We start from the raw sequence: 22,565 nt of genomic DNA, 5'->3' as shown, positions 1-22,565 counted from the left end.
CGATGCACCATCGATGCAATTTTTAATATCGTCACCTATGTTGAACATGAATGAGCTAGGGGAAATGTCACAATAGCGTTTTTTTAGACATTAATCGAGCCTTCGACACAGTCAGTCATGCTCATATATTGTGTGGTCTGCTAGAACTGGGAGTCTCTGGAAGGGCGCTACGGTGGATTATCCAACTACTTCATTGGAAGATCAATATTTATTCAAACAAGCAGCGGAAAAAGTTCCTCTCACAATCTTATTCAAGGAGTTCCACAAGGCAGTGTCTTAAGCCCGTTTCTCTTTAATTGTGTAATGGCGGATTTACCGCGGAGACTTTCACCTGCACTACAATACTCCATATATGCGGATTATGTTTGTATTTGGGTTTCTGGTTCATGTGTCAGGCTTGTTCAATCAATTTTGCAGGAAGGCCTAAACATTGTGGGCAAATTTTTAAAGGAATGAGGAATGGAGCTGTCTTACAGTAAGACGGCTGTGCTACGCTTCACCACAGGATACCTAAAAGACTTTGAGCTGTGCCTTGAGGGACAACGTTTAGGCATAGCAAATCAACACAAATTACTGGGGGTTATACTAGACAGACAACTTTCTTGAAATTCTTACTTTAAAGCCCTCGAAGAACAAATAAACTCAACAATAAATGTTCTTCGCCGTGTAGCAGGCACGACATGGCGAGGGTTGGTTTCATCACTACTGAAAGTACATAATGCACTTATAAAGCAAAAGATAGCTTATTCTTCACCTGTTTTGCATGAAATCTCCCGTTCATCTGAAGAGCGACTTCAACGATTAATAGCTAGGAGCCTTAGAGTATGCTTAGATGTTCCTCCAGCAACCTCAAGTTCCTTTAAAATTGCAGAGGCACGTCATCCTCTATTCCCTATTATGAGGACGGTTGAAACCTGTCGACCCTACTTTCGCATTTCAGTGCAGCACAAAAGGCACCCTCTAGCAATTACACTTATTAAGAGAGACAGGGCGAACATCAATACTGTCAGTATTGATGCTCCTGTTAGTGTATGTACCTGTGTGCCTGCTTTTATCCTGCGCGCGCGCGCGCTTGTGTGTGTGTGTGTGTGTGTGTGTGTGTGTGTGTGTGTGTGTGTGTGTGTGTGTGTGTGTGTGTGTGTGTGTGTGATTTTCTTTTCTTTTCTTTTTACTTTTACTTATTTCTCTCTCCTTTCGCATCCCTTTACCCCTCCCCCGGTACAGGGTAGCCAACCGGAGATAACCTCTGGTTAATCTCCCTGTCTTTCCTTTACCTTTTTTCTCTCTCTTGTCCTGTATTTTATTAACGCCACCGTAAACCCTCCAAGATGCGTTACCAACAAGCCCACATTGCAACCCTCGAATTCAATACTGTGATTCAGGTGCACATGAATCTACTACCACATCACGAATTTCGGATCTCAGATATTTCCTACCCTCCATGGCGACTTGTCGCCCCAACAATTGAATTTTCGGTTGACGGAATTATTGGCAAACGCGACATGTTTATGCTAGCAGCACAACAACCCGCGTTATAACAGATATACGAGTACTTTCGGTACCCTGGATTATTCAAGCGTAGACAGATGGTTATTGTCACACAAATTCTTCTACAGCTGCCTTTTGTCATTCCAGAATGGAACCGAATACAGACATTTAAACTGTGTCACACGACATCATCAACTACAGCAGAGCTTTTTGCAATATTGCCTTTGTTACGATACATAAATTTAATGCAAAAAGGGAACCAATGGGTCATCCTTTGTGACTCACAGGCAGCTTTGTCGTCAATTATGGTGGCATATCAGCAATTCTCAAAACATGGCGTTAGTTTATGAGACACTAAAGGAACTCACAAAGATAAGTGAAAAAAAAAATCACACAATAATGTTCCAGTGGATACGTGGCCACTGCAATATCCCTGGGAATGTTGCAGCAGACAAGGCAGCTGGACAAGTGCATATTAATAACGCCACATACGGTCTACTTCTAATGCAAGGCGAATTGCGGCACATACTAAGACAGATCTCATTCCGTGGTTGTAAAGCGACATGGTTTTGATCAGAACTCGAAATTTTCAGATTTATTTTACATTGACCCTGTGCTTCAATTCAAAATCCGGTCCACATTGCATACAACCAGAGCCTTTGAAACGCTCATTCACCGTCTGCGGCTCGGTACCGCGTACACAAAACATTTTCTACAAAAAATTTTCAAAAGCTGATAGTCCGGAATGTACTTGTGGCCACGCGGATGATGATGTACAACATCTTCTGTTAAAATGTCCGCAACACGACACACACAAACAACATTTAGCACGTGATTTACTGGCATTAGACCGTAGACCCTTCAGCCTCGGGAAGATCTTAGGTCCTTGACCAACACATTCATTGCAAAGACGAGCGTTAATGGCCCTCCAAAAATTTCTAGAAGCGAGACATATTCTCGGAAACTATTGATAGGAGTGTTTATTTGTAATAAGCTCACTCTATGGGATTTTTTATTTTATCTGATTTTGGTCAACACCTGGGTTCATGTACCGTCATTTGAACGTAATCAGTGCTTTCTTATGTGCCCTGATTTTAGTACAGTTACGTGACCGGACTTTATGTTTACTTTAGTACACCTATGTGACTGAACTTTTCGTGCGGTTTTTCTGAGTTGACTTTCAGTTTCAGTGTGGCATTAGTGTACTTATGTGACTGGATTTTGTGTTTACTTTAATGCGCCTTTGTCACTGAACCTTATGTTGCTGTGTTTTTAAGTTGACTTTCAGTATTAGCGTGGAATTAGTGTACTTATGTGACCGGACTTTGTGTTATTGTGATTTGGAGTCGAATTTTAGTTTTAATGCGTGTAGGTTAATTCTTTTTTATTTCCTTATCTCTACGTGAAAAGCAGTAGCCGGCGCCAATTAAAGGCGACATCTCCTAAATACCATATAATGAAAAAATGTACTTTTTTTACGATTTTCCGACGTATTTTACTTTGAGAAATCCAATTAGTTCACGAACGCCTCTACGCCATGCGGAGGGCCTGCGTAGTCGGGGTGGTTCGGGATGTTTTTCTTTGCCACGAACGCCGGTGCTTACGCCGACGCCGATGCCGACGCCGGATTTTCTGCGACACGGGGCCCTTGATGCTTTCGCGTTAATACGGCCGCCAAGACGCCTCACTCAATACTGGTTGCTATTGCTTCCGAGAGACACACGTGGGAGATGTGACTCGGGGCCAGCGCATGAAATTTCGCTGTGTGTGTAGTTGCTTCGCAACTGGGGCTTGTGCATTGCATCCCGTTACATCCTGCCCGTTACATGCGTACTCAGGTTCGATTCTCTAAATCGCATGTATAGTCAGATCCTAATTTGACAATGGAAGGGCTAATTGTTCTGTGGCTTCCGTTGTTGATTGCCACAGTCATTTTCTTGTTTGTGGATTACTTCTCGGAAACTTCTGACAGCTGGCCAATCTGGAATTTCATGCTTGTAAACGGCTGTCAAACACTCGACATCAACACAGGCTGTCAGGTCCAAGTCAGATATTAAGTACTTCATTGATCGGGAGCGATGATGCGCGCATTAATCAACGCTGACAGTAACTAGACCTGAATCGTTTTATCGTACGAGACGGTGACTCAAGAAACAAAGTTCTTTTTGATTTCAATTCAGCCTGCGGAGTAGTATGGTGAGGTGCAAGATTTTAATGAAATAGCATTATGAGGTTCATTCAATGGCGCTCGGTGTTGTGTCTTATCAGGCAAAGGCGTGTGGAGGCGAATATAAGGAAAGAAAATATTTAAGGTGGGAGGGAAAATTAGGTTATGGGGTCAGAAGGAGCGTGTCGCTGGAGAACAGTAGGCGGAAGGTGGTCGCAGGTGATTACGTCAGCATCACGTGACATCGCAGCATCCTATTCGAGACAAGGTAAACGGAGGAGAAAGAGCGGCGTCAACGCGAGACACCGAAGCAGTGCGAAATTATACTTAAAGGGTTACGAGCCGCGAGGAGGCAAAGGAACAAAATTAAAAGTAAAATAACCCTTCATCAGTTTGCATCTGTTATGCACAAATGGTTTAATTCGTTGTTTAGTGGGCAACAACTTGGGGCACGCCTGCTGTATATCCGAGAGAGAATGTGGCACTCATAAAAGTGAATGTAAATACTATACGCAGGAAGAATGTAAAACTACCAGGAGGGTGATATGAACGAAACCTATGTGAGATTCTCGCAGGAAAAGTTCATTGGTGTGTATACCATGAAAAAATTGGTGTGGTTTAGCTTTGGTTAACACTGGTGTATAGCGAAAGCTTCATTGCCCTGGCGAGGGCCATTGACGAGCTATGGCCGATGTGTGGTTTCGCAATGATATACAGACATGTTTGCAATGAATGCAGTGTTTATTTATCATTTTTATGCCTATGAAGACACATGCGGTGATCAGTAAAGTAGTGAGACTTGGTTGCAACTCGCAGCCGGGCTCAACTCTACTCGGGCAACGGCGGCAATGTCTCCTTTCAGGGCTCCGTAGAGGCCTAAATATAGTCCGACGTAGCGTGAACGCGCGCACACGTTATGTCACGTTGGCGAGAACAACAGCGGCTATAGTTCGACCGATGGTTCGACGTACTGGCGCCGCCAACGTAACCGTACGCGCGGCCAATGCGCTCCGACGTGCCCGGCGTCTGATGACGCTCGCCCGCGTGCCAATAACGTCGGACTGTAAACGCGCCTTAATGCTCTCTTGTGGTTCGACCTCTAGCTCTCAAGGTGAAAACTGTTGAGTCGCCGACGGCTGCCCGAGGTAGCGTAATGAAGGCTTCAAAACTTGAGGTTCATTCCATACGAATCTATAGTGGGCGATCATCGATAGATGGAATCCTTCAGGTGCTATCGTATAACATTTCACTCAAGTGATGAGGAGTCCGCAGATTTTTGAACCAGTCTGTTTTGCAACGCAAGCGGTATTTTCGGTTGCACAGAGCGCCTAAGCGGCAACTACATGCGTGCAATTCATCTGCATCGCTTTTTTTTTTTTTTTTGAGGTGGCATCGACTGGCGCATTCGTTTCGTATACCGTGCTTCAACTTTCTATTTTCACAACCAAGACGTAGAGAGAGGAATAAAGTAAAGGCATGGAGGCTAACCAGGTCGAAATATTCGGTTTGCTACCCTGCATTAAGGGAGGGGAAAATGAGAGTGTAAAAGCGTGAATTATGGGTCATACGCTCTCCCTGGTAATCACGTAGAACAGACCTGAAGCCGAATTCACAAAGCTTTCCTCTCGTAAGTGCTTGTTGCCACTGACCAGCCGCCTTCGCTAACGATATGTCCAACATCAGTATTGTCTGAAATTTTCTCTTACGAATAATTTTAGCGAAAAGAGCTTTTTTGCGAATACGGGCCTATAGGATACAGGAGTTACATCGCGCAACGCCAAAGTAACGCCTCGATGCCGGGTCGACGACAAAACGGAGAATATGTTCCGAAATGTGGTCCAATTCTGTCTTAAACACACGCAGAAGCCGCTGCTCGGCTATTGCTCGTGGTCGAGGTGACCCGGCCCATCATACATAAGTCGGCTGGTTTTCAGATATATCGGCAGCGATAGTGACGCTACAGGTGTTTTTTTTTTATATAAGAGCCACTGCTGTGCGTCAAGTTAGCAAAAAAGAAAAAAAAAGAATATCAGTGCTGCCTCGTTTCTTTGTAAGCATGTTAGACTAATCACTCTGCCGATTGCGCGCGTCATCGCTTGCGCTTGACACTGCAGTATGTGCGTGAATTGTGACCCAGGCGTTGCACCAGAATGCCTTGTGCTGTCCTGACTCGCTGAATTCACGTCGCTACAAATGCCGAGGCTAAGCGTTAAGTTTAATCATCATGTTCTTGTCGGGAAGATTTATTACATGGCGTAGGATGGCTATGTCGCTGAGACAATAGCTTCGCTATAGAGACAGAGATAAATGAGATGGGAAAGGCAGGGAGGTTAACAGGAAGGTAAATATCCAGATTGCTAACCTGCACTGGGGAAGGGATAAGGGCAGACAGAAAGATAAAGAAAAATGCACACACATAGAAAGAGAGGAAGATCAGAAAACACACACACACACACCCACCCACCCACCCACACACACACCACACACACACACACACACACACACACACACACACACACACACACACACACACACACACACACACACACACACACCACACACACACGCACACACCACACACACACACACACACACACACACCCAACACACACACACACACACACACACACACACACACACACACCACACACACACACACGCACACACACACACACACACACACACACACACACACACACACACACACACACACACACACACACACACACACACATACACACACACAAAGGAACTCAGCAGTGTCACAGCCGTTCAAGCAGGTCGCTTGTCCGGAGGAACCTCAGCAGCGCGCTCATTGCCTTCTGGTGTGAAGACCGCGTCAGCCGGCACTCAAGGATCGTCTTCTCAGAAAGCGGCCGGTCGTCGAGGCGCGCCAGCGTCGTCACGAGCGTCTGTCTCTGGGAGCTCTAGCGGGGACAATGACACAAGATATGTTCGATTGTTTCCTCGCTGCCGCAACTATCACAGGTAGCACTGTCAGCCATTCCGATGCGGCAAGCAAACGCATTCGTAAAAGATACTCCAAGCCACAGTCGGCAGAGAGCAGTTGTCTCACGGATGTCAGACGCGCGCGCGCCCAGTCATTGGCATTTGTATAGCTGACTGCGTTTGCACGAGGTTTTTCCATTAAACTTGCTTTAGACCATTAACGACTAGTTTGGTTTTGCTAGTATCCTGCTTGTCACACTATACCAGTGAGCTTTCTTTTTAATAATCCTGTTTTGCTTATACCACTGACGGGTCCGATGTGATACGCAGGATGTTTACCTTTGTCAGAAGTAATGCAGCGCTTGCCTCCGTTTGTCGCATCTCGTGGGCATGTTGTACTTATGTCTGAATAAGCTAAAATTAAAATTGAGGACAGATGCCCCATCAGGTGTTCATAGGTAGATTATTCTTCTTTCCTTGTTGCCGTACTCTGTGACGTCACAGGGAATTGCGTTAAGAATTTCGTAGTGGTGTCGCGTTACCGACTTTTCACATTTATTTCGTTTCCCGGCAAATGCCCAGGCGTTCGCTCTCGGTAAAAGGCGTGTTCATGCTGTTACAGATCTGTGTGACTTCAGGGCTTTCCTTAGGGTTTCATTCAGCGCCATTTGGTGAATGTCGTTTTCGCAGCCAAAATGGAACAGAATCAATTGACTCAACAGGAAAATAAACTGGGTGAGCCAGGTAAAAGACAGTGGGACGCTTAACGATAGTCCACTGCTTGATGCTGATAATAATTGCGAACTTGGTTCTGTAAGTTCCCTCGCGGTATAATCGTTGAAGCGTCACCCACTATGTTGGCACCGTATATCTACCCGTAGCTCACTAGCCCCCTTACCGTTATACTTTTGTGGCACGGGTTGGCGTGCCTTTAGCCATCACCTCAACATATCCTATTCTATCCTACCCTATCATATCCTATCCTATCTCCCCGACCTCAGTGGGGAGAATGAGGAGAATGTTGGTTCCAGCAACATTCCTTGTTCGACCACTCTTGATCAAGGACCGTATCCAGTAGTTTTATGTGATCTATATACAGATTTGTATTGGTCTTTGTACATTGTATTCATGTGATTATGTGGAATTATATTTACATTCCCTCTTTGAGTGCAATGGCTGTAATGGATATAGGTTGAAAAAAATTTAGTTTTGTAGGATTTGAAAGTTGTGTGCGGTTTCTTTTTTGTTTTATATCATGTGTGGCGCATCGTAACCTTGGTTGTATTTGGGCAAAAAGGCACATCACTAACTAACTAACCCAACTAACTAACTAACTAACTAACTAACTAACTAACTAACTAACTAACTAACTAACTAACTAACTAACTAACTAACTAACTAACTAACTAACTAACTAACTAACTAACTAACTAACTATCTATCTATCTATCTATCTATCTATCTATCTATCTATCTATCTATCTATCTATCTATCTATCTATCTATCTATCTATCTATCTATCTATCTATCTATCTATCTATCTATCTATCTATCTATCTATCTATCTATCTAACTAACTAACTAACTAACTAACTAACTAATCAACTAACTAACTAACTTTTACTTCTTCAAATAGAGGCTGTAGAGGGTGTTAAGTATTTATAGGGGGCTGAAGAAATGAAATGCTGGGATTTCTGGTGCCAGAACCACGGTAGTCGCACGGTCATAAAGGGGTCATCGTGCATCCAATAGCATCAAATTCTTTTCAAGGATATTAATCTTAAATTTCTTGCTTTTCGAAGCCTGCCTGTGTTGTACACAGCTTTCAGAGAACACGAACAGGGTTTGCCCATGCCTGTGTGAACGCTTCTATACCAGTGGGATACTTTGCTTCTGATAGGGGCTAAATTGAGGGTGAAATGGCGTCGGCATCCTGCCCCTGACGCACTTGCTCCCGTTGTCAGCAGAAAGCGTCGCAAGAAAGTGTCAAACGAAAGTGTCGCGAAAAAGTGAGTCATATTGCTCACGTTCGCAGCATCGTACTTGCGTCAAATATTACTTACATTCACAACATTGTCTTGAATTTCACTCGCTCTAAACGAACTCGTCCAGAGATAATACATACCGAGAAGATTTCGAGGCAGTTTGGACATTATAGAGTCAATGAATGCGCCATCGGAAAAGACAGTGAAAATGACGATTGCTTATTATTCATGAAGTAAGACATTAAATATGTTGTCTGCGTGTATAATTATTTACCTCATACCTATTTTTGTATCTTTTTTTTTCCTGTTCGCAGGCCTAGCGGTTGCCACGCAATGAGCGCGCTGCCTGCAAGCCAGCGCGGAAACCGCAGCGGCATCGTCACGGCGACAGATCCCCGGATGTGCCACAGCCGCGCGACGGACACGGTGACAAAGAGACAGTGAACACCTTCACATAAGTGTGCGACACATACGGTGGTGCGCGCGTTTTATTTTACGTTATCGTTCACATTCCACCTTCGAGACGCGAAATCCGCGACGAGGCTTGGATCAAGGGAGCGCTGAGTACCGACGCGTTGAGTCAAGTCAAAGCCGTGTCTTAGAGTCGGCAAGCCTGTACAGAACTTCTTAGGATAGGGAGGATGAGGAGTGGTGTGACCTGTATACGATCATAAGCGCATGCGTCGTGTTTTTGGCAGACAGTGTTTCACGCAATGAATTGTTTCAACTGCGCCTGGAAGTAGCGGCTAATTTAAGATTCCTGTACATGTACGTAGCAATGAGATAAGTCGGGATATGCTTGAAACTTGTGCCGTCTGTATAAAACCGAGACGACGTGCTTGACAGTGGCTAGTGGTGGCTCAAGCTGAAAAAAAAAAGTACATATGTCTGTTGCTTAGTGTCCTCCTAACCTCTCTCTTTTTTTTTTCGTTTTGGTAAAGACGGCGAAAAGTGCTTCATTGCGTGAAAGTTTGCTAGTAATCATTGTGCTATAGCGTCTCGCCCGATTCACTGTCCGGCCATGCAGAGGTTGTACATTGGGAGTTGGAAAATTTTGTTCGATCTATATGATGGAGAAACTTCGACAGAAATGCTTTTGGATGCGTGTCGTTGACAACGCTAGAGTGTGTTGCGGTTCAGTTTTGGCTGTGTAAACACGCGTGCTCGAATGTTGCGTGTGTTGATTTTTATTTGTTATTTATTTGCCGATCATCGTATTGCGCTTATCATTGGTCATTCTTGAGAGGTAACCATTCTTGACTCACGGGCTTGTCGCAGTCATTCTCCCGCACATAACGTTTACGTGTGAGAGCCAACTTTGCATCCGCATGCCAACATCAAAAGATTTCAAGCCAGAAGTGTAACGTGGTCTGACTTAGGCCACGCCTTCGAGTCAGAGGTCAACTTTCTAGTCAGCATTTCGCGGCACGCAATCAAAACCCACCTATAGGGTTTGGAAGTGTGTGTTTGTTTTAGTTATCATAATTCCTGTTCGCCTCACGTAGGTACTGACTTTCGTGCGAGTGCGTGTGCATGCAATTAAAGAAGAATGAGAGAAGTTAAATTTGGTTTTACGCTAACGCAAGCTTGACAGAATTCAGAACGTCACCACGCCCACATTCGGTCTTGAGGAGTTAGTGCTGTCCATCTGCGAACTGTTAAGACGCACTTAATGTTACCATACAGGATACGAGATCATTGTGTATACGAGCAGCGACAAAGGACAATCGGAACTTCCGTAGTGACTCTTGTTCCTGCACAAGCGAACGGGAAAGTCGCTGTAAATGCTTGCATAAATGTATGCGACTCAAACCGCTGGCAACCACACCAGGCCTATGGCAATAGTGCTTAGAATAGCCGGCGTTTCTTTATCTCTTCAACATGAATGTCAATTTCACACATTTGGCGGTATGCTCTGCGTTGCACTCTTTACAATAGCACACGTGTGATGTCGCAGAAAAAAAGGAAGAAAAAAAAACAATTAGTGAGTGGCGTTAACGATAGCTTTTCGCAGGATTTATTGAGCAGAAGCAAAAGACTTTCGAAACAGCTGACATTGCGGCCGCTTTATCTCATGTACCGCATAATGCCATTAACCGCCCAACAACTGTCGATTGTTGAGGTCCATCGCGGTTTACCGAAATGGCTTACGTTGAAACTTGAACTCCGAGCCAGGCCTTTAAGTAGAGGGAAGCGAGTGATATGGTCATAATATATTTTTTCAGTTGTTGTGAGTAACTGTGCAAAAAAATCAAGCATATTATGAATGTGGATTGTTTAACTCCTGTGCAAAAAGCGATGTATCCACTCACCACTTTTACAAAATTGCTGTGTGCGGGACACAATAAATAAAGGTTTGACAGATAACTCATGCTGAAGTTGATTGTTGCCCATATAGATGTATAAAGTGTATGCATTGCCGCAAGGCAACATGTCGCGATTTTATTTGTTAAGGTCAGAACGCCAATTATTCATTCACTGAGAGTAACTGCTGTCACTTGTGCAAATAACTGCAACAATTAACATCGTTTGGTCCAGAAAACCACGTGGATCATTATAAGAACTTACTGCTGTGCTGCTATCTTATTTTATTAGCATAGGTCAACGTTAATATATATGAATGTCCCGGTAATACTCAAATACGGTTTCACATCAATGAAAATGAGAAGTTTTTATTCCCGTTCATTTCGGGCCACACAGAATGCTTTTGTAGAAAAAAAAACACAGTCAAATCGTATTTGAATTAAAACTTAATTAGTTTAATAATTGTCTATTTAGGTATTGGTTTGGGGAACTATCTACAACTGAAAGCTCTCTCAGGCGAAGCAAAACGCTACTGTATGCTATATATTACCTTTCCCGTGCTTAAATCTAAATTTTAAGGTATAAAACTTAGTTTAGCTTATATGATACATTGGGAATTACAGGGATATATATATATATATATATATATATATATATATATATATATATATATATATATAATGTACAGAGTAAGTCAGCGTTTACCTGTCTGCCTTTTAAATGGGTAATATGACCTAAAAGCGTCAATTTTTTTAATAGGCCGGTTTGTGCTGTAAGGTTATTTACGCTGTACCATTCTATCAAGCTTGCGTCAGCTAGCGAAAGTCATCTCAACGAGTAGTCATTACCATCAGCTCGACTCGAAATGAATCGAATGCAGTCATGTGGTCGGCTCATGTTTTTGCTGTGATTGTATCGCCACACTGCTTGCCAAAGGCTCAAAAGTGCCATTCATTCCAATGGTGAATAGTTCGCCTTCATTTTCGCGTTAAAAGTTGTTTCTCGTTGAGCAAGCACGTGCATTTGAGTCATTATTTCGTGGAATATCCGTCACTTTTATTTCAATAAAGAGAACAATAAAAGAAAGGCAAATAGTTTGAGAGATTACCTTTGTTGTACAGTTCTATTAGTGCATCTGTTGAACTCTCTGGCGTGTGTTATTATTATTTTTAGTTTTCTTTCTTCATAATACATAGTTCTCAATAAATGGTTTTACCAACTGCCTTTCACGTGCTGAATTCGTGTTTCTTCATGTCCCTGGCTGTTGCAGTGCTTTTGCAGCAACGTGCACGTTTCCTCGTTGCAGGAAACTATAGTAACAGTGAGAAACGTTTCCTACATAATAACCGACGTCGTCGCCACGCTAGAACAATCCGCGACTTTATAAACTGATCAGAAAGAAAACTGTCGCTTTCTTCTTGTTTCGTTTCTCTTTTTGCAATAATTAACGTGGCAGCAAGGTATCACAAGAATCCCTGTGTAACAAATTTCGTCCAGCTGGCTACTACCGCGCTTGGACAACTTTCCTGAATTGTATATACCTCGGTAGCGCTTTGGGTATTTTCGACAATATTACGCCACAACACGAAATGCTGAAGATGTAGTTGTGAAGCGTAACAGTGCAGTATTACTGCCGCGCAGTGAACCTCTCGACAGTGGTATAGTTTTTGATGTAATTGCCGGCCTGGTGGCTACGCTCGTGCAGCTCATCGATCTGTGCCATTCACGAAGCATGCATAGTTTACTAAATTAAAGTGAATCTAGGTTAAAATTAACGAAGCTAAGACAGACTAGTTTAGGCTAAATTAAGCTGCGTAACGGAATTCTAGGTGTTCAAGGTGACATCGCTAACCAGTGGCGTAGCCAGGAACTTTCTTTTTTTGAAGAGATGGAAGGCTAGCACTTAACCGGAGGAGAGGAGTACCAGGAGTCCGGTCCGTGACCAAGACCGTTGCGCGCATTTTGCTGCGTTCATGTTTCATGCCGGTGAAGGTCTCTTTAGCGACACTTATCTTCTCACTCTCATGAATTAGTGAGTCTGCTTGAAGGTCCACCTCCCTCCCTCTTCTCGTCCTCTCTCTCTCTCTCTTGCCTAGTACCACGTAGCCCAGTAAAACGACAAAGTCGGGGGCTGAATATTCCACAGTGTCCTATATATATATATATATATATATATATATATATATATATATATATATATATATATATATATATATACCTTGCTAGACATTCCGCCTCTTGTCGCTCGGCAAGATTGAGGCTTGATAGTGCAGCATACGCTTTCAGTAATCACTCTAAACTCATAATAGACAGTCTGTTGCAGGCGGAAATTGTATCGGCACGCACTCGCGAAATTACCTTTACCTCAGGGATGCATGCATCTGCTTTTATGCTACCTCCCACATAATCTCCTCTCACCACGAAGCGCAGTTGTCAGTACTTTATAGCTGAGCTGCATGAGCGCAAACGAAAACAGGGACGAGGCAACGAAGAGACGAAAGGTCGAGTCTTGTGCTGTCTTCCTTGTTTGCCGCGCTCGTATAAACTCGGCTATGAATTCGTGCCAACTATAGCACGCTGGCGATGCCTGCTAAATGTCAGAACTTCGTCGGCAGCTATGGTGACTCTAGCATATACAACTAGTGCCGTCACCGGACTTCATATTGAAGCATGTTTTCGGCCTCTTTGTAACGGGTCCCTATTAGGAAGTAGTTTTTGTAAGGTTTACACAATATCTGTCGGGGATGTTGTTGCGTCCAGAATCGGCCGGGCGCATTCTTTGGTTGTTTCCATGGAGGCAGGCCCTTTCATCAGCGTCGCCCAGACGGCGACAGTGCGCGACACCGACGTTGACGGGCAAACAAGCACCACAAATCGGCAGTGCGCATCGTTTGTGTGTTTCCCCCGAAGCCACCCCCTTCATCAGCGGCCACCTACCTGGCGACACGGCGCGATACCGGTTGGGACACCGATGACAAAGAAGCTCACGAAGGGACCACAACCGCCACCTTTCGTGGAAGCGGGGACCAGCGCGAAGGTCCCTCTCCCGACCCTGGCAAGACAAACGTCACTGAGAGATAGAAGCAAGTCGACGACTTTCGTGGAAGCAGTGTGAATCCCCTGTTTCCAGATTGCATGGTCCTTGCTTCGAAGGTGCAACATTAGAGGCGGAGTTGTGTAAACAAAACGACGCCTCTGATTGGCCGCACCAAGGTCATCCGATTCCCTAGTCGGGTCAACTAGGGAAGACGAATGTTTTATAAGCAGACACATTTGGTTAAGTGGTGTGTCCTGACGTGTTCTGATATGTGCTCAGACATGTAGTGAGCTGACACTTTCAAAGTGCTCTCCAATGGAATGGGCTTCCACATTTGGAGCCACTGTAAATATGTAGAATAAACCTTTTTTTTTCTATCGCTCTTTCTCCCGGACGTACTCATCCCTTTGGCTGAAGGATCACCGGCCTAAACGCTACCCGAGTCCCAACAATGTTCTCACACCAAGACACTCCCAGCAGCCGTGCTCCTGAGTAGCCGTGCTCCTTAGTATGTGCTCCTCGGTACAGTCGGATAAATTTAGTCGAAATTTATTTGCTCATTTGTCACTATGTCTACTTAGTGCAGCGATTGGCGCAACGTTCCAGGCGAACTACTCGTAAATGTCCAGATAAGGTGACCAACAAATGCCGTCGCATTTGAAATATACTCCTGAGCGTTCCTTGAGTAAACAGGAAGCTATCGAGGCCCTCTTCGAGTGCAGTGGACGCGCGATTGCTAGTCAAATCACCCGAACTCTGAAGCACACTTGGATTTACTTTGGACCCCTTATTTCGTCCATCCGTGTACGGTTGGGAAGATGTGAACGCCTCCAATGCCCATTGTCGAAATGTGCCAGCGATCACAGTCATCGAACGGCCTATTATCTTTTCATAGACTTCACTGCGCAACGAAGGCGCAACCTTTTACGGAGCTCAAGAAAGAAAGAAAGCAGTTCCGCAAGAGAGCGAAGAGGACTCGTTTGCTTTCAAGAAGGTGTTCCATTCAACCGCTTCCTGTATATGCTTAAGCGTTCGCCCTTTTTTTTTTTTTTTTCAGAAGGGCGTATCGGCCACCCAGGGTGAGCGACTCGAAGACGCGACCGCACGCCGCGCTGTTCTGCGGTGGATCTCGCTGCAGAGATGCGCTCAAGAAGGGCTTCACCTGGCCAGCCGTTCCGCACTTGTCGTGGACAAAGAGACCGAACGTTTGGAGTTTACTTGGCGGTTTCGCGCTAGGGCCCGCCCCGTGATTACCGTCATAGTATAGCGTAAGCGAATGCCAGCGCCCTTTAATGCCAGCGCTGCAGGAGCGCGCACGGCTCTTTAAGTATTGTACGTGCTCAAGCGTGGCCCCGCCTACTGAATAGAAAGGGGCGATTTTCGGGTGCGCGTGGTAATGCGAGCACGCAATTTGTTGTCCTAATGCATAGGAAGAAGCGTGCGTTTCTTTTCATCTTTTTTTTTTTTTCTGGCGTTGGTTGGCTATTGGCAGTATATTTGCTGCCTGTCGTTCTTCCGCATGCTGTTTGCTTTATTTAGGTTGTTTGTTTTTGTCGTAGGATGCGAGTCAGGGCACGATCGAGCGTTCCCGGCTGAGCACGATCACATGCTTGCGAACGAGTGGAGAGTCTTAAACGTTGTCTCGAAAACTGTCGTGCGCACCTTCAGTTTTGGCCAGTGCACTGACGGCGTTAACGAATTAAAGGCTTCACACGCAGCTATTCATAATGTCGGCTATACGTTCGAATACGTGATTATAGTAGTTAGAATAGAGGTCAGCGGCTGACGAAACAGGGATAGCCAGTCTATAAAGAGGCTTTACGAACTTTAATAAAGCGCAACGAAAAGACGAGACACACAGAAACGACAGGACAAGGGCGCTTATCCTGGTGCCTTGTCCTGTCGTTTATCTGAGCCTCGTAGTTTTGTTGCGCTCTAAAAAAAAGTTATTGAAAGTTGAATATCAGCTAACCAGCCCGTCTGTCCATCTTGTTGCAAGGAGGACTATCTTTCCGTTTTTCACCACTTAATGGCTCAGGTGACACAAGTTTCTCCTTTTCCCGGCCAATTCGACGCTGTTAAAACATTCTGCTGGTGACCATGACAATCACCAGTGTGTCTTAAAATGGCAGCCACTGCAGTGTGGTGTTGCCAGTTTCCAAACATGCCAACTCACCACCCGGTGTTGCATTTTTGTTGAATTTCGTTTCGTCTCTGCGTTTAGGTATTATGAAAGGGGTTGATACTATACCAAACGTGAGGAAACCAGCTACTTTCACCACGGGCACGGAGACGCATCTTTCAGCATCAAAACGTGGTATTCAATTGAAAGTGGGGGTTTTCGCGTTTGTAACAGGCTAGTTTGTGTTAAGAATGGACTGGAAAAGTGATTACGCCCCTGAGCCGCTTTTGGGTCTCATGTGGATATACCAGGACGAGCAACGCGCTGGCTATATACGTGCGCGACACTTCGTTTTTTTTTTCTTTTTTCGAACGCCCTTAGCCATTCGTCCCCAGAGAGAAACACCGCCACTTACTCACAAGCGACAAGAAGCGAGTCATTGTATAGCACACCCTCCCCGTCATGCTCGCCCGATGTCTGTCACTCGTCGGGGCCCTTCGCAATGCCTTTACAGCTGGGGGACAGAGGCTCCGTGTCGTGGTCAGCCTCACAGCGTGACTCCTGCATAGACGTCGCGTTGAGGCGGTACACACGCCCAAATGATCGGCAAAACACTCGACTTGGCTCGGCTGCGAGCGCGCGGGGCCGAGCCGCGCGTGCTTCGAGTGGGCGCGGCGGCGGCAGCGCGTGTCGGGGATTTGCAGCTCTCCTTTAATGGAGCCCATTGTGAATGGTAAGAGCGTCCTCGCTTTTCCTTCGTGAAGGATGAAGCGCGCGGCGCCCTTTGTCTGCGACGACTTCACGCGCGCGCGCGACCGACCGACCTGCGTCGCACCGCGTCGTCCGCGCCAGATATGCGCGTTCACCGCGTGAGGTCCTCTGTCGCGCCCCTGTGTGAACGCCGCCTTGGAAAAAAGCCCCTGATGCCGCTGCCGCCGCCTATACAAAGGCACGCCCGCGCATCCGTACAATGTCCTGCTGTTTACAAACTGCTGCCGAGAGAAAAGGAAAAAAAAAAAAAACCACAGAAGAACAAATCGAAAAGGAGGTCAACACCTGCATCAGGCGATTTTGCTCGTTTTGTAATTATCACGTATCTTTGAGAAAGCGGCGAAGTCGTCCCGCGCTCGGGGCTATATAAAAGAGCGGGGGTGACAGCTTCTGAAGCCAGCTATAAGTTATCCACTTAATGTATTTCGCCTGCTTGTTCTATTGGTGTCATTATAACGAGTTACTCAAAAGAGACGCGTCTTAACCGTTAAAGTGAACGAGACTGTCGGGCGTTCTGTTGTTATACCTTCGAGAAAGTCATTTCATAGAGGGGAGAGATGGGATACTAAAGAGCACGAAGTGCACAAAGTTTAGACCCCACATAATACCTCCAGCACAAAGAATGTATAGCAGCAAGTGTATAGTTGTAGGTAAAATGTACGTAAGCGCTGACGTAATACAATGAGGGATCGTGATTTGAAGAATGCCTTTGTCTCATCGTCAAAGCTTCGCTGCTATACGTGCCCGACATATTTTACTATGTAATCGTATATATAGGACAAATACACAGTTCTGTTCAATTTGGTCGGGTATCGAGGAGCTAGCTTTCAAGCGTTCTATTTATGATTCCCACATATTGCTTGGGAAAGCTCCACCAGAGAAGCCGCCGATGAGAACAGTTCCTCTATAATCAAATGCGCGTCCCCCCAAAAAAGAACGAGTAAAATAATTGGCCAGTTTCACCCCACGGGCGAAGCGTTGAAAGCGATAGAAAGTGTTGTGCTGGAGCTTCTCGGACGGTGTTATAACAACACGAGGAGACGACACGCTGACGTGGTGCAGAATGCGAGACTACTAACAGGAAATGTGCCCTGGTTGACGCCAGGTGCCTCGCAACGTTGTCATGAGGAGAAGATCCGCCAGCGGGGCTGCAGGCGTCGAAACTCGATGGTGTACGACATGGAGGAACTGCAGAAGGACTGAAATGCGAGCAAGTTGGAACCTATGATCCATTCTTGGGCAGCGCACACACAAACGAAACACGAGGATGAAGACAGGAGAAAACAAACACGCGGACAAGCAGAGTGGCCTTAAACGCATCCATTACAGCTTGATGGAGAGCTGTCCTCCTGACTCATTAAAAATCGCAGCAGGGCGACAAACTGCTCTCCTAATTGATGCCGCTCCCGCGGGCGAGATGAACAACGGCGCTTTTGCAAGCACCTTATGAAGGCCCTGCGGCCGTCCCCCCGAAAACCGCATCACCGCGCGCTAACCAAACTTGGTATGAGCACTCGACAAGGACAAGCACTGACTTGTTGATCGCCTGCTTAGGCAACGGGTCCAAGAAACAGATGGTTTGGAAAGGAACACCTGAAAGGCCAAAAGGAGAGCTGCAGGATTTAGTGCTTCCGCTCCGAGCCATGCGACATGGCAGCCGAACAAGTGCGCACCGATTGAAAAACTTTCACAAACCAAGCAATTCCGGCCAATACGGTGAGTCTCAGAGGTCATGTGTTGGGCCGACACTTGGACGGAAAAAGGCGAATGGAATGGCTTCACGGAGAGTTGGCTTGCCAAGTCTGAGTGCATTGACGTAATGCTCCCTCCGTAGTTTATCTCCACGCTCCATGGCGTACGAGATGAAACCGAATGAAAACCGTCGGGGCTTGTAAGTTAAAGTTCACTGTTGATTTCGCTCAGACCAGGAAGGAAAGAGTGGAGAAGGAAAGGCAGGGACGTTAACCCGTTCAGCACAACCGGTTTGCTACCCTACACATGGGAGCGGGATGAGGGGGAATGAAAGATGGGGAGGAGAGAGAGAGACCAGTGTATGCATCCCGGTCTGGTATGCACGCAGCTGCACAACAGGGACGCTATTGTGTTTGCGCCCATAACGCTAATGCTTGCAGCGGAAGGCGGAACACAGCTCCCCTGCAGAGCCGATTGAGCAGAGCGTGGCGATGTGTCCACTTGACATCCTCGTTTTGGCAGGCAAATGCACTGGGGTTCTGTCGCGTCTCTGTATAGAGCTTCCAGCCACGGTGTTCCTATCTATAGCATACTGCTGCTAGCCACCTGCACGTTGACCGCGCATGCGCCGTCGATACTGTGGCAGCATGGCGGCAACAACGGCGTCGACGGCGACGGGTGAAACCTGCATCCAGCGTTCGTATAATTGCTATCGCAACGAGGACTTAGCAGAACAGAAGCAGCGCATCTCGGTCAACTGAGGCACAGCGCTTCTGCGCTTCGTGGGAGTTAGAAATCACGACATGCTTTTCAGCAAGTAAGCTTTCACAATGTGTATACCTGAGCCCGTGATTGCATACTCCTTATTTGTGGCTCACATTGTTTGCCGCGCTAATGAGACCACGGTGGTCCGACGAGGGTGGCCCCAGGCCATCAAGTGTAGGCGCACGAACGAATCGGCATATGTGTTACGCGAAATAATGTTCGCCCCGTGCTTTACAATAGAGCCGAACACGTCTGCAGTCCGCGTATGATGTGCGTGCTTTTGTTTCAGGAAGGCAATTAACTAGTCGTGACCAACGGTTGCACGTTCTACGGCGATACCATAGCTGCGCGTGTCCTGTGTATAAAAGACCGCGTGTGGCAGCAGGGAATAATAAATTGCTGCCCGTCTGAGCGAGTATTTTTTTTTCTTCTGAAGGGACGGTTAATTGGTTCTTGCAGTCGCACGGGTGAGTTCATTCGAATGCATGCACTGTATAAAGGGGAGGTCGTGAACTGCAAGTACGTGAGCAGTGTGCTTAAAGGCAGTGCGCAAGAGAAAAAAAAAAGAAAAAAAGAAAAGAAAACACAGTGCAAAGTATACGCCTGTTGACGCTCCCCGAGAGAACGCCCGTGAGCGCTGAAGTTGCAAATGAACTTACTGTTCGGAGACAAGGACAGCAGCATAAACGGGTGAACAATTATTGTTATTGGAACTTGGTTTACAAACGTAAACCGAGTAACAGTGAGTTTCTCAAGAGCAGAAAGGCCTAGTTAGAAACATACTCTTAAGAAACCATTATTTCGGACTCAAGGAAGCCTGTGTTTACATTGTTTATCTATCTATCTATCTATCTATCTATCTATCTATCTATCTATCTATCTATCTATCTATCTATCTATCTATCTATCTATCTATCTATCTATCTATCTATCTATCTATCTATCTATCTATCTATCTAATCTATCTATCTATCTATCTATCTATCTATCTATCTATCTATCTATCTATCTATCTATCTATCTATCTATCTATCTATCTATCTATCTATCTATCTATCTATCTATCTATCTATCTATCTATCTATCCTTTCTTTTTTGCGCCTGCTCCTGGACTTCTCACGGAATACCTCTTATGTACGACTATACATCCATTGAGCCCTGTGGATACATTGTGCATTGTACATAGAACTGTGATCCATTTTTCACAATGAGTGACATCCAAAGTAGGTCAACGTACCTGCATGGTTAGGTACATTATTCGACTGAGTGTGGTCGTTTCATTGTGCGAAGTTATTTTCATGCCTCATGTTACATATCTGAAAATAAAGATTATACCAGAGATATGATTACGAATAATAATAAAAAAGAAGAGGAACTTTTGTAACGAAGCTGATCTTGACAATCGCAAAGGACCGCTGCGCTTCGCACACATAGCCATGCACAGGACGGCTTTGTTTCGCGGCTTTGCGTCCGAATTACCGGGCCCCGCTTTTGTAGGCAGACAAAGCACGTAACAACGACACCGTGCGACCACTAATCACACATGAAAGTACCGCGTGCCGTCGCCGCAAGTCGGCGTCATTGAGAAACATTGCCGATGCTAATGAGCTCTTGTGCGGACGCAAATAGGCCCGCAGACACACGTGCGGCCTCCAGCAAAACGCGTCAAGCGCCACAGAGCGAGCGCCGTCGGAACGGGAGAGATTAACAACTCATTCAGCCGGCCGCTCTTTCACGCCCAAACAGACGTTGAATAGAGTCGCCGCACGCACCGAGCCGTCTACCATCAGAGCAGATTACACAATGACGGAGAGCCGCTATATAGGCGATCGCCCAAACAACGCCGCGAGTGTACGGTGTGTGTATACGTGCGTAGAGGCAGCGAGCGCGATACCGCGCGCGCGCTCACCCAAGCTCGGTGTGTAGTGTATGCATGCACGAACAACGCGACGGCCCAAGCTGGCAGGAACTCCGCTACACGTAACGCGTGTCCATCGATCATGGCTCTCTGTGTCGGCCTATTTCCTCCGATAGGAACGGCGCGCGACCTCCTCCACAGCAAGCAGCGGCGACCAAAAAAAAAAAAGGGTGGGGGAGGATGTAACGGGAAGGGGGGGAGGGGTAAGAAGCGAGAGAGAGAGAAAGGCTTCAGCCTCGTCACCAGTGCTGAGCTTGTTCCTGGCGCGTAACGACGATACCCACCTTCCTTTCCTCATCAATAACTGCCAGCAGCCAACACCAGAAACAACCTCCCTGCGCCTCCATGAGCTCCCGCGATCGCGCGCCGCGGTCGCCCCTGAGCGTACGCTGTATAGAAGACCGCAGCATGAGACGTGTCGAGCAAGTAAAGAGAGAGACACATGCGAGGAGCAGCGGAGTCAAAAAGCGCGATAAGGCCGCCTCCTCATCGAGACCTTGCATGTACTACACGGTGCACTTCGGCGGTGCATGAGGGCGTGCGTCTGTTGGGTCTGTTGAGCCGCGCCGTTTTATCTTTCCTTTCGCCACCCGCAGACCGTCGGGACGACCACCGATACACCGGCGCCTTCTTTGAGCGTCTGTGCGTAATGTGAGCGCGTATATAGGGACGCGAGGAAAGAGAGAAATCGGCGCCCCCACCACTGCGCGTTAAAGGATGTCGAAGCCAGCCATTAGTGAGCCCTGGCTCGCGGTAATGGTCGCCGATCCCGCGACTGCCCCTCGCTGCTGTTGCCGATACACCTTTATTACACTTTTCTTTTTTCTTCAGCCTCCTCTTGGGCCGTTTTCTCTTCTTTTCTCTTCCTCTCGGCGGGCTGTCTCGGCTCGGCGGCCTGTCGTTGGCACCGCTTGTTCGCTCCGTCACGCCCATAATGATGGACAAGCGGACAAGCACGTCGTCGTCGTCAACGCCGTCTGGCGCTCCTACGGGGCACCATGTGCGCGTGCTGGCCGCCCGCGCGTGGCGAAGCGCGCTGTTGTCTCGTTTGCACTTTCCCAAACGCCGCGCACGTAGGGCGATAAGTGAAAAAAAAAAATAAAATAAAATACCTGCGTAATAAAAACGACTCCAATACCATTCCCCCCATTAGGATTCTTTTCGCCCACCATTTGACAATACCGTCGTTATTCTCCACCACTCTATAGAGCATTTAAACAGCCGCAGTTCCTAAGTGGCTGTAAGGTTTCGTTGTGAACATAAGAACACGGGGTTCGGTACTCGCGACCAATGGCGCTGGCATTTCCCTGGAGTCGGAATGCAAAGACATTCGTGTATTAAGACCTTGCGGCAGGCTAAAGAGACA

The 22,565-nt window shown here is 46.4% G+C and overlaps 1 protein-coding gene across 1 annotated transcript in view; it reads left to right on the top strand.

The window, feature by feature from the left end:
• LOC119442116 (transcription factor Sox-14-like) overlaps positions 1 to 12,123 on the top strand; it is a 62,450-nt gene extending 50,327 nt beyond the window's left edge. The window contains exon 2 of the mRNA XM_037706866.2: positions 8,905 to 12,123. Within this exon, the coding sequence (XP_037562794.1) occupies positions 8,905 to 8,910 (6 nt within the window). The 3' untranslated portion in view covers positions 8,911 to 12,123. The remainder of the gene's footprint in view (positions 1 to 8,904) is intronic.
• The last annotated feature ends 10,442 nt before the right edge of the window (positions 12,124 to 22,565 follow it).

This window comes from Dermacentor silvarum, chromosome 2 (genome assembly GCF_013339745.2).
Source record: "Dermacentor silvarum isolate Dsil-2018 chromosome 2, BIME_Dsil_1.4, whole genome shotgun sequence".
Lineage (NCBI taxonomy): Eukaryota > Metazoa > Arthropoda > Arachnida > Ixodida > Ixodidae > Dermacentor > Dermacentor silvarum.
Note: the sequence above shows the minus strand (reverse complement) of the source record. Positions and strands in the feature narration are given on the sequence as shown.